At 38.0% G+C, this 12,207-nt stretch overlaps 1 protein-coding gene across 2 annotated transcripts in view; it reads right to left on the reverse strand.

Annotated features, from left to right (window-relative positions):
• Window positions 1-9: 9 nt before the first annotated feature.
• MOSMO (modulator of smoothened) overlaps window positions 10-12,207 on the reverse strand; it is a 30,291-nt gene continuing 18,093 nt past the window's right edge. The window contains exons 2-4 of one of the 2 annotated variants that reach the window (XM_051632539.1): window positions 10,566-10,778; window positions 3,824-3,929; window positions 10-2,328 (exon numbers count right to left, since the gene is read on the reverse strand). In XM_051632539.1, the coding sequence (XP_051488499.1) occupies window positions 2,268-2,328; window positions 3,824-3,929; window positions 10,566-10,778 (380 nt within the window). In that variant the 3' untranslated portion in view covers window positions 10-2,267. Of the gene's footprint in view, window positions 3,930-10,565; window positions 10,779-12,207 lie in introns of both variants that reach the window. The other variant, XM_051632538.1, reaches the window with a different exon arrangement.

Consider the following 12,207-nt stretch of genomic DNA (forward strand, 5'->3'; position numbering starts at 1 on the left):
CGGGGCCAGTCGCTTTCGTAGACAATTTATTCTGATAAACTTGCTCAATAACAAAAATACAAGTGAAGAAAATTATGTTCATTTTTATACAGTCTGTATTAACATTTGTTCGGAAATCATTAATTGAAAAATGCTCTAACCAATTAGAAAACGATCCTCAGCAGAGGCCGGGGCGGGGGACGCAGACGGGTCAGGCCTCGAGCGGGGAGCGACGCGACGCCCAGGCAGGACAACCCGCTTACAGACACCATTTCCTTCATTATTTTCATCCTTCACGAAGGTTTTAAAGGACAGCTTTCATTTCTGTGTGTGTTGGGCCAAACAGCAATTGACAGTCGTGGTCCGAAGTGGTTAAACGACGGCTCTGGAAACACAGGTCTGACGGGAGGGCCCTCACCTGCCAGCTTTGCTTCAGCCAGAGGAAGGGGCTCAGGTGGTCTCACACCACCAGCATCTTCAGGAAACTGGTACCACTCGCCAGCAAGATTAACAATGCAAAACTATGTTAAACGGTGCATTCAGGGAAGTGCATCATGCCCAGGTCTGAGACAAACAGCTTCCAGGTGATGATTTCAGCTGGGCTCAACAATGAGATTATATTACATAGACAACCAGTTTTGCCTCTGAAGGTAAGTTTCCAATCGTACATTTTGTTAGACAAATAAATGACAAAGTGTGCACAAATTACATGGTGATGGGTCACCAAACCTTGGAGGGAATTTTGAAGCAAAAGGCTAAATAAGAATCTCTAGTGACATATGAAATGAGCTGTCCTTCAAAAAGTGAACAATAATGGCTGGCAGAATCAGAAAAGTTTATGTAAACACTCAACACAAATATGGGATTACCTTTGGGGAAGATTCATATGGAAACACTTGCTTTTCATGAACTGAAAAGGTCAACAGATGTTTAGGCATGTTCAATACGAACTTCCTGCAGTTTAAAACAAAACTACTGTGCAAATAAAACCTATAAATAGTCTTCAGCAGATTTTACAGTGACGCTCTTAGGTATGGAAATGCACACAACTTTAAAAAAAATTAACAGACATAAGTTTGACAAATGATTGCACCATAAAACAGTGTTTTATATACAGTTTACAAGATATGATTTTCTGCTATAAATTAATACCGTACTGTATAGTACTTAGTGACCTTATTAAAAGCAACTGTTGACAACTGTCTCTTCAGTTACTGGGTGAGGTTTTTTTTAAATGCAGATGGCTGCATCTATTTCTGGATTTAAAATGCTCAAATATTTAATCAATCTACTCGTTAAATCGCTGGTATCATTTAATAATTCATCGCAATAGCATTGGCAGATCAGATATATTTCCAGCCAGCCACAGTCTGGGTATACTCCAAGATAAGTGTTTGTATTTTGTTATTAAATGATGATCCATTTAATCTAAGCCTAAATCCACTGTATAGATGTTACTCTTAACTGAAATAAGTAAGCTGGGGGGGAATAAATCTTAGCAGCTGAGAAACTCCCCTCTATTTGTGTTCCAGTTACAAAAAAAATCTCCTAGAACTATTTACAACAGTGACAGTTCTGAAAAAAAGAGCAGCGTTTTTTTCAACATCATTTATGATCTGCGTTTTAGTGAATACTTCATCTTAGGATACAGCAGTGATAACACCAAAAATTTAGACAAACATCCAGCAGCTGAACCCTGCATTTTATCTCCACCAACATCCCTGGGGACCTCAGACTACCCATGCAGATGAAGGCTTAAATTAGGAACTAAATAGTATTTAAACCACTACTTCCAAGTAAGTGCCTGGTTGTATTTCCAGATTGGTACACTTCAGACAAATCTAGTGACCTGTAAACACTCCCTTCTACCTGTGAGTGAGCTGACTGAAAACAAAGTCACTTGCACACCATTGCAGTGACAAGTTTGTTCACAAGTGTCAAAAGAAAAAATACTTAATTCAGCAAATAACCTTTTCATGTTAAAATACCTTGGAAGGGGGAGAGGGAAGAGGCGAAGAAGCACAGGGACCCACTAGGGTCTGAATGGCACTCAGTTTAAAATAATTGTGCAAATTGTCTTACTTTCAAACACTTAAGCTTATCTGATAAGTGGTTACTTTGGAAACTGATGATTATATTTTAACAGCCTCATTCTAAAATATACTTTCACTAACATTTCAGAAAAATGTCTATTTAGCGATGCAGTTCTTTCCAATAAGCTCAATGAAACAGTACTTGAAACTTACTTTTTTGTTGTTTTTCATAACGCATCTCAGGTAAACCACATATTAACTGGAAAATAAATACTGACAGTGCAGGCAGCTTTCCTTGGACAGTGAACTGTACTTCCTGCAAGGTTAGATTGAGTACTACGTTATGACATCTATGGATTCAAAGGTTTACCCTTGTATAGAAAAATAAAGCTACCTTTAGTAGGAATATTTACTCCCAATTTGGGCGGCCCTTAAATCCACATTTAAAATAACAACTTTAGTAAACAAGGCATATATTATTTAAACAATTATATTGCTCATTGTTTTGTTTTTTTTTTAAGAGGAATTAATACTAAAATGAAAACAAGCTCATCCATCTTTGCAGTAGATTTGTGTTTGCATTACTTAAAATACTGCATTTTAGATGTGCTGGAGAAATGCTATGGCAAAATGTTGTGCTTGAGCATGTATGAACAAGTAATGTAACAATGCAGTAGAAAAAGAGATGTTCTGTACAACAGTTGCTAATAATTTAAATAGTGTCAGTTTCCCAAAATTAACTTTAAGGTATGACATGATCTCACCTTCTACCCTCATATACAAATAAATTACCATAAAAAGAATTTTAGCTTAACTTAAAATTGCACCTAGAAAGGCATGGAATCGTTTGTACCTATTACAAAAACTGTTAAAATCAAGGGCTGCTACAAAGAATGAGGTAAACTGAAGACTCTCAGCTATGTGGCCTTCAGAGAAATGGCTTTTTTCTATTGAGTTCTAGTTTTGCACACCACAGTGTTTTGCTAGCAAAGCATTCTGAGTTCTTCTCCAGGAACCATTTGTGTGTATATACACATATATACATACATGTGTATATACACACACACACACACACACACTGTATACTGCATCAGCAAAATATATATATATTTATATATATATTTATATAAATATAAGGAAGAAATCCCCCTCTAAAATGTTCCTTAGTGTTTTTCTAGGGCTCATGGGGGAGGAGGGGATGTATGTCTCCTTGCTGTTACATACATTTAGAGAACATGTTTTGATCTATTGGCTTCTTGGTGCAGTAATGCAAGATTGATCCACATTGGTGCCAAAGGCTTTGCTCATCAGAAGGAAGATGTAAAATACTAATCTCCTAAACAGCGAGGCCAGCCTCACTTGAATTCCTCTGCAACCCTCTGGTCTACCACAAAGTTCATAAATACTTTGACTTCCAAATCATTAGACGTTAAAAACAGGAACAGTACAGTAATATGGGGCATTATGCTTCTCAGTGTAAAGCATTCTTTACAAGTCCCTATCACAGTGCAGACCTGACTGCATTAAATATGCTCAGGAGATTAGTCAACGTTGTCTGTATTTGGTTATGGGAAAGGCTCTCCTTTTTTTCATCCAAAGTGCATAGTGAGAACAAGTCAAAGCATTCCTCTTTTCAGGAAGTGTTTGATAGTCTGATCTAGGCATCCTCCTGAGAATGCAATTCTGATGTCTTGCTCTTTTCCAAAATAAAGTCCTGCAGTTCAGACATTCATCAGCCAGGTAAACAAACTTTGCCAGCAAATAGAAGTCCCACTATTGTAAAGAAAATGGATAAGACAAACAGTACATACGAAGACCCAACCACTGTGTTATTGGGTAATTTATATGGTTGACCTCCAACTTCGTTGATGTAAAATCCTATTGGAAATATTAGGGCTGCCATACAGAATAGAATCACTGCAAAGAAAAGAGAAAAAAAATGGTCACTGCTCTGTTAAAGTAAAAATATTTAGTAGTTCATAGAGCAGTCCAGATAAGCAAGCCAAGTATTCTGACCAAACTGAAGAGCTGAGGTGTTCCAGTACCTAATTTGCTTGAAATGACTGAATAGACTTTATCTTGCTTTTCAAACATCCCTCCCAGAAAGACTGAAAGACCTCCATTTTTACTATAATTTCAGTCCTGCTCAATAGATCATGACCTGTCTTTACAGAATAAAAATCTGGTGGATGTACCTCTACCACCATACACAAATTTAGTCACAGAGTTCATTACTTCTCCAGTTATTTTATAGTTATTTTCTCCCAAAGTCAAGATAAACTAACATTCAACATTGAAGAAACACCTTTTCTATTATCAGATTTTTCTTTTTTTGAGCTGTAGTTGCCCTCTCTCATCCTTTCACATAAATTCCTTTTTTGTAAAACGCATAGATTGTGCTAATCATGCTAATTTTTCAGTTAAGACAGACTGCTGCTTTTTGCTTGTTAGTAAAGGACATAGGTGCTGTTCTTGTCTCCCAATTCTCTTCACCCCTAAAAGTCTGGAGATGCTGTTCCCTACTTGAGCTTCCACACAAGTCAAATAAGCAACAGTAAAAACCACTGGCAACAACCATACCCATCACCCTAATCCCTGGCTCCTGTGCAAGTCAGCAGTGCTGCAGCTGCTTTTGTTTCCAAAGGCACATAAAACAAATTCAGGGTCTTGCCTGTCCCTATAGGCTTTACCAGGAGAAAGTCTCCAGTCCTTCCAAATGAGGAAAAGGTGGGCTGGAGTAGCCTCAGTATTTTGTAATATAACTTCACTACTGCTCTTCCTGACTACATAGCCATGTTCCAGTTTTCCAGCTACCATGTTACATGCCCATATAAAATAATTTTTACTGGACTCTATGTTTATCCAAGACAAATATTTTATCATATATTTTTACCATAATGCTCAAAGTTTATTATTTGCATAGCATAGATCTCAGCTTTGAGGAAGAAACACTCATGTCTACTGAAGAAACTAGTTATGAGAATGAACCTGAATTCAAAAAGTAAGTCATGATCCACATGAGAATATCAGCTGCTCCTTGCTTTTCAAATGACATGAAGCAGCTTTCACAACACTTGGCAATCCAGAGCAGCTCCCAGAAGGATCAGCCTTTCTGTAAGCTAACACTGAGCAAGAAAATAAAGACGTTCCACTGGAGGGAGCTTGTGTCTCTCTCACTTCTAATGTAACAGCACCAGCGGATCAGTTTTAAAGAAGAAAGAGAGCACACACACAAAACATCTGGCAGCTGCATAGTTACTACATTCTTGCTCAGTGCTACCTCATTAGGCCATATGTTAAAACAAAATCCAAAGAAGCAGTAACTAGATGCAAAACATTAAACAATCTAGAAGGTTTTAATCTACATGAATATTGGTCCATGTAATTCCATACTACACAATCTAATCCTTAAAGAATGTTTCCTCTTTTTTCCCCCTTTTTAAAATTGTATCTTAACCAACAGCTGGTCCACCTGAGGATAAAGCTTGGGTATGTTTCTTGAGCAGGTCTGTGTAAGCACAGGAGAGCTCTGTACTTGAGGGGCCCAGAAAACAGTGATTGATGTGTGATGAGTAACAAAACATATAATTAGTAACAGTTTGAGCAGCATTCTGAGGATGAGTGGCATTATCATAACTCAGCATGTTTCCTATTACATCCAGTTTGTTCAAGCATTCCATTTATTTACAAAACTTCTATTATATTTTAATAATAACATACTTAACAGGTAATAGCTTTAGGATTCTGAAAACAACCTGCACTTTCAAGATTAAATCTCCTTTATTACATTTAAGAACTATACATCTGGAAAAGTTCTGATGGCCTCATGGATACGGTTGAAGAATAGATCTTTATCCCTCTCTGCTAAACCACTGTTCTTTGAGGTGTGTCGTACCTACATGAATCAGTGCTCCCAGGTCTAAGACCTGCTGGCAGCATCGTGCCACTGAGTGGAACATGTCCCCAGTGTCCCCTTGTGTTCCTGCCCAGGAACAGAAGGGTGCAGGTACCTCAACTCTCCCTCAGTTCACAGCAGGAGAAAAAATAAACTCTGCATATGCAGCCAGCGTGCAGAATGCTGATGCGCATACACATTTCAAACATGTATAACCACCCATCTTTTCCAATTAACAGTGCATATGTTCTGCTGAGAGGGTGTCCAAGCAGTTTTTCTTAGTGTGGTCTGAATTTTTAGTCTGTTGAAATAACAAATGCAAAACAGATTCATCAAAGTCTCTGTCAGATTAGGAAACCTGAATTATGGCAAAGTTTTGAGAAGTCAATAGGAAAAAAACTGTGATAAATTAATTTTTTAAAGAAGCAGAAACTAAGGAGAAAATCCAGATATGAAGTGCTCATTTAACTTACTGAGCATTCTTTTAAGAGGAGGTTTATAAGCTAGAGGATAGGAATTTCTTATACAAGCTGTAGCCTAAATCTAACTCTCCGTATCTATTAGTATCACCTCAGTTAACTTCCAGCTACATCTCCAGGAATCCATAAAGAACTTCTCCCTCCACAGTACTTGCTTATGATTTCAGATTCTTAGACATGAACATTTGTAGAAAAGACACTTAATGGCTACAACTTCTATTAACAAAAATAGATAACAAAGCACAAGAATTTCTAGGCTGCTTCTGAATGGTAGCTGTCAAAGAAGATCTAGTTGCCTTAATTCTTTAACTTGAAATTGTTTTGAGCATTCAATGACAATGTCAAAAAATCCAGGGTACAGTGTATTAAACGAAGGAATAAGCTATGGTCTAGTTTTTAGAGGGCTCACTGTAGTACTTGCTTGCCTCTTAAGAGATGCAGAACATAAAAAGCAGCACCAGGTGTAAATCTTTCATAACCCAAGCAGCACTTGATTGACTGGGGAGCACAAGGACAGATATTTGCAGCATAGCTACTGTTAGTTAACAATGTTATTACCCAGCCCCACTTTTACTTGCATTCCAAAAAGCAAGTTCATTATACTCATGAATATTTAAGCCCTCAGACAAAAATAATAACAGACTCTCTGGTAACTGCTGGGACAAAAAGTAGAAATACTGTCTAGCATCTCCCTCCTTGATACATCTCAGAGAAGCACCCAATTCCATGGCAGCAGAAACAGAAATAATTCCCTTTCTAATTGTAGCAGATGGTAAGAGACCTGAATCTGTGTAAGATGCAAACAGATCTGAGAGCTCTGTCAATTCCTGCAATAGCCAAGGTTGTAATAACATACATAAAAGCACCTAGGTAGCCTCTGCAGTAACAGTTCCAAGGACTGTGGCAATCACAGCCTTTGAGATTTACCCCAGGCACACCACGTCCTGTCTTCGAAAGAAGACAGCATAATGGGCCTTCTGAAAATATAAGGGGTTTAGATAAATTTGAAGCAGGACTAGCAAAAAAAGAGCAGTTTCAGAGATATGGGGAACAATACCTATGCCAGATTACTTGTTCTGCTACCAATTTAATGCCACCATGTCACTGGGCATAATTAGTGATAAAGTGGCATAGAAGCTGGGATGGAAAATGGGCTGTTAGCTTATAGTAGAGCAACAGGTGAATAAAACCATGCAAAAGAACAGCTGATTAGCTCTTTGGTTGCTATCAACTCACAAGGCACGTCTATGAGTTTGCAGAGCCTTGTTCATTGAGGAAGCACACAAAGACCTGGGCAGTGCAGAAATGAACACAAAGAAGGAATCCAATTTTCATTGGTACTACAATTAACAGGTCTCAAACAGTAGTGACAGTTTTGATAGTATCTATGCCCAAAGTAACAATACCTATCACGCCAGTAGGAATCTGTGATTGTTGCAAATGTCTTGTCTACAGAAAGCAAAGCAAAACTTCGGCATTTGCTTTTAGAAGACTTTTGTCTGTCACTCATTCAGTATGTTGTGGAGGAAATATCTCTCCTCTCTACAAGGTTGTTTTGCAGAGAAGCCAGAGAGACAAGTTTCTGTGCAGTAAACCCACCAAAGGCTGGGGAAGGATGCAAACACTGTGCTAGTAAACAATCCCTTAGGTGTATCCTTTTAGAAGTGTGCACAGGAAATTGAACTGACAGATCAAAATTCTGTCCTCTGTGTGTCCCTTAGCTAAACAAGATAGACAATACCATTGTCAGCAATATTTCATATTCATAGAAGCACAGCTGAAAAATCTGGAATCATCCAAGATGACAACACTACAAGCAAAAATTCAACGAAAAATACAAGCTATATATTTATATAAAAATTCCGGCAAGAACTGGGCAGGAGTGACCTCTTACCAGGCCCTCTTTGCTGCTGTCATAGTTGCAAGGAAAGGCCTGAGAAGGGGATTGCTTTGTCCTTGCATGCAGGAGAGATGTAACACAATCATGATATTTTCCCTGTCCCGTTCTAATGAGTTATACGTTCTTATCATACAGCCCTGGCACTTCACAGAAGGACCTGTTCATGGTATTTCAAGTTGATTTCACTTGGCTACATGTTTCCTATTACTAATCTACAAACATTACTAATCACCATCCAAGGAACCACAGAAGTCATTCTCATCAACTTTTTTTTTAAACAACAAACTCTTCCTCCCATTCACTTTTCTTGATATGACTTTTTTTACAAAGGAGCTGAGCAATAAAATTTCCCATCATCATTCTTAACAGGAATGCAAAGGCCACAGAGTTGCATGTATTGGAGATGAATACCAAAACCACTGAATTTTAGAATTCTGGCAACACAGTGATCATAGCTTAATAGAATTGCGAATAATTCTGAGTTCCAAAAGAACAAATTAATTAATAATTAATAATGTTTCATCATTAAACTTATCATAACAAGAATGCAAGTGCTGAAATATGAGAATGTCCTTCTAAATTTAGACTTCTAACAATGGACTTGTTGCAAACCTAAAGAAATATACAGAAAAAAACAATTTTAAGGTATCTGGTAACTAAGCATCACAGTTGCAGAAAACTAAAGTTGCAGGGAGGTGATGATTGGAGATATTTTTAAAAAAACAAACATTAAAATATGTAAAGCCCAAAACAAAAGCTCTGAATTCAGAAAAAAAATCAGTACATAAATTATGGTTTCAACTATTTATATATATAGTACTCAAAAAATTCTGTTTACCCTAGTGCTTTGACTTCATCTCACCCTAAGCATCTAATTTCATATGGCATTTTGAGTTTAAACCCTCCCTGCATACATTAGATATACATGAAATATGCATAGATAAAAAAGGAAAAGTTGGGATGGAAGACGCAGTAATACTCATGTCTGCTATTTTAATCATTCACCAGAAAATAAATACAAGTCAATCATAATGGATACAGCATTTCAATAGCTCCATTGTCTACAAGAGCTGCACTATTAATTTAATGTGCTGTGTATCAAAGTTGTCAGAAGGATGGCTTTGATTATACAAGTGCCTCAGTGAAGTGCCTCTGTTGAAGCCAAGGCTTTTTTATATTTGTCCCTCCCCCAAAACAAGGTTAAATCTCATTCATATTAGATATCATTAGATGTCACAGAGTTCCATTAAACCTTATTTATGCCTTTGTAAACCACAAACTTGCATTTTCTATTTAGTGTTCACACTACCTGTAGTGGTATGTCATAATTCAAGTCAATTTAAAAGCCCTCAGGTTTTGAGTTTTTTCATGCTGTCATCCCCACCATTAAGGCATCATTTCACAGTTGGGCTAAGCCTGTAACACACACCAAGAAAAGGAAGTTTGAAAGTTATTCCCCTTACTTATTATAACTGTTTTTCTTTTGCACCAAAGTTGCCATAGGATACATCTCCCTGTGCAGAAACACGGGGCTGCTAGAGCAGGCTCAATGTGAGGATCTACATTGGTGCTCATATGGAGCAGAATCAAGGGAGGCAGAAAAACACTGGTACTCCTCCCACCAGCTAAAGCACTGCTGTGGGTCGCTTCTGGAAGCAAAAGTCTCAGTGCTGTGAAGTACAGCACATGCTCTGCACCAGGCAGGCCTCCTGCATAGCCAGCTAGGACACAGATATGCTGAATAAAACATGCCCTGTAAACATGAAGCAGGACTGAACAAGCACCAGCCCTGAACTGAAGTATTGATGAGAGACCTTAAGCAGAGAGGGATTTCAGACTGTAGCAAGTCTCAGGTGTCTCCTCTTCCTAGGGAAGGGAATTTCAGTCATTCCATTCTGCTAGGAATAAGTCCTGGATATACAGGAGTGGGGAAGTACAAAAGACTATCAGACACATCATTCAGGACTGAATTTTTACATCGCTGCTCATTTTCTTAGGTCAATTAATGGTGCTGCCCAAGGAAGATAAAGGCAATCAGGGCTTCCTTCTCTCACCTTGGACCCATAGACTATTAATCCCTCTCAATTACAGCCACTTAAAATATCAACCTGTTGATTTTTGAAGGATTTTATTTTTCTCTCAGACAGGGTATTTAAAAAGAAGTAATGTTTTGCATAGTAGAAGCCCTAAGCACTGCTCCTTGACAAAACTGCAGTGTTATTTTAGACTCCACCAGTTTACCCTGTATACAGGTCAACTGTGTAGTTGAGGCCACTTACTTCCAGTGAAAGCTATCCAGCGGGCATATTTAGTAGCTTCTCTTCGCCAGTGGGAAGCCACCAGCAAACCACATGTGACAGTTAGTGAAATGATTCCCATAATGATGAAAAATAACGTAGTGACCCACTCAGGAGGCAGCCGTGGAGGAATACAGGTCCTGTCACGTCCATGGATGGTTTGACACTGTCGCACAAGGCCAACTGTGAGAGCACCTGAAAATACATAGCAGAGAGGCAAGTAAACTTTCAAGATCCTCTCTGAGGGGCGCTCAGTTGCAAAACAAAGCTCAGAATTGTCAAAAAATAAGGGATTCTTCCTTTGATGAACCTTAATTTAAAGCCTTTGAAACACAGAGGATATGGGGGGCATGCTTTAAACATCTGTCTTCATATCCTTTCCTCATACACTGGCACAAGTTGAAGTGAGATGGTTGCAAGCTGTATCTGGTTCTTGACTGGCAACCAAGGTCTAAAGAAAGGATAAAGCACTTCTCTAAAGACTGCTAAGGTGGTAGCTCAGTTGTACAGTGGAGCATTCCTTCATTTGTGCAAGATGTAATACTTTTATATCTAACAAAATGAGCTGCAGCACACTAAAATGCCTTTGTCTAAAGTCTTTTTCCTTCATCTGTACATACAGCTTTAATCCTTAAAGCCTTGCAGCTGAAAGTGCATTTAATTCATACCACAATTTTAAGAGCACTTAAAAATACCCCAAATTCTTATTGAAAAGAACTCTTGAAGAGTCCCTCTATGGAAAAGACTGGTCAATTCTTTTGACAGCTAACAAGAGTTACTACAGACACAAGCTGGGATACCTACACCAAACCTATCAAAAAGATCCTACAAAAGGAACAAGACTGGTACAGGAGCCATGAAGTTTTAAACAAAATGAAGTATTTGCTGTTAAAAAGAAGAATCTGATTTAAAACCTAATTTAGTGGTCTTGAGACTCTAAGAAGCTTTTAGCAAGCTTTAATAGTGAAGTTCTCTTTATTTGGAAAATGTTAACCCCAAATTAACATGCAAGATTGAAATCCATTTTTTCCAGTGTCTCTTAAGCATCGAGTCCCATATTTCTTTATTTTGTCCTTTCTTCTGAACAGTTTTCCTAAATAATCATAAATGTCCTTTATCTAAATTAGAAGCAAAACCCAACAGTGAACAATGTTAGAGTCAACATCTTCCTCCACAAATTCTTCTAAGCAAATATTGTTATAGTTGATCTGTTTAAAACAAAAAGAGGGCAACTTTGAAATAAATACAGTAAGATTTGAAAGCTTAGGTTTAGCATGTCTTTTGAAGGGAGAAACAACTATCATATTTTTTGGCTTCTTTTTGAAAAAAAAAATGATTAAAAGAAGTAAGCCAATAGTCAAAAGGGTAACCAGTCCTAGCATGCACCTCCTGGCACCCTGGAGCCAGTTTAGTTTCTACAAGTGTTCAGATCCTCTGTGCTTACAGCTCAGCAATAAGTACCAGCAGATTCAGCTTCTGAGCTTTGAATAATTGGATTAGGAGGCAGAATATCATGTTTTATTAGATGTAACACATCTGATACGCTCCTACAGGATGAGAGAGACCAAGAGCAAAACCACTACTGGATTCATTCTATTGAAGCATCCCTGTAACCTTCGTTTAG

This window comes from Apus apus, chromosome 14 (genome assembly GCF_020740795.1).
Source record: "Apus apus isolate bApuApu2 chromosome 14, bApuApu2.pri.cur, whole genome shotgun sequence".
Classification (NCBI taxonomy): Eukaryota; Metazoa; Chordata; class Aves; order Apodiformes; family Apodidae; genus Apus; species Apus apus.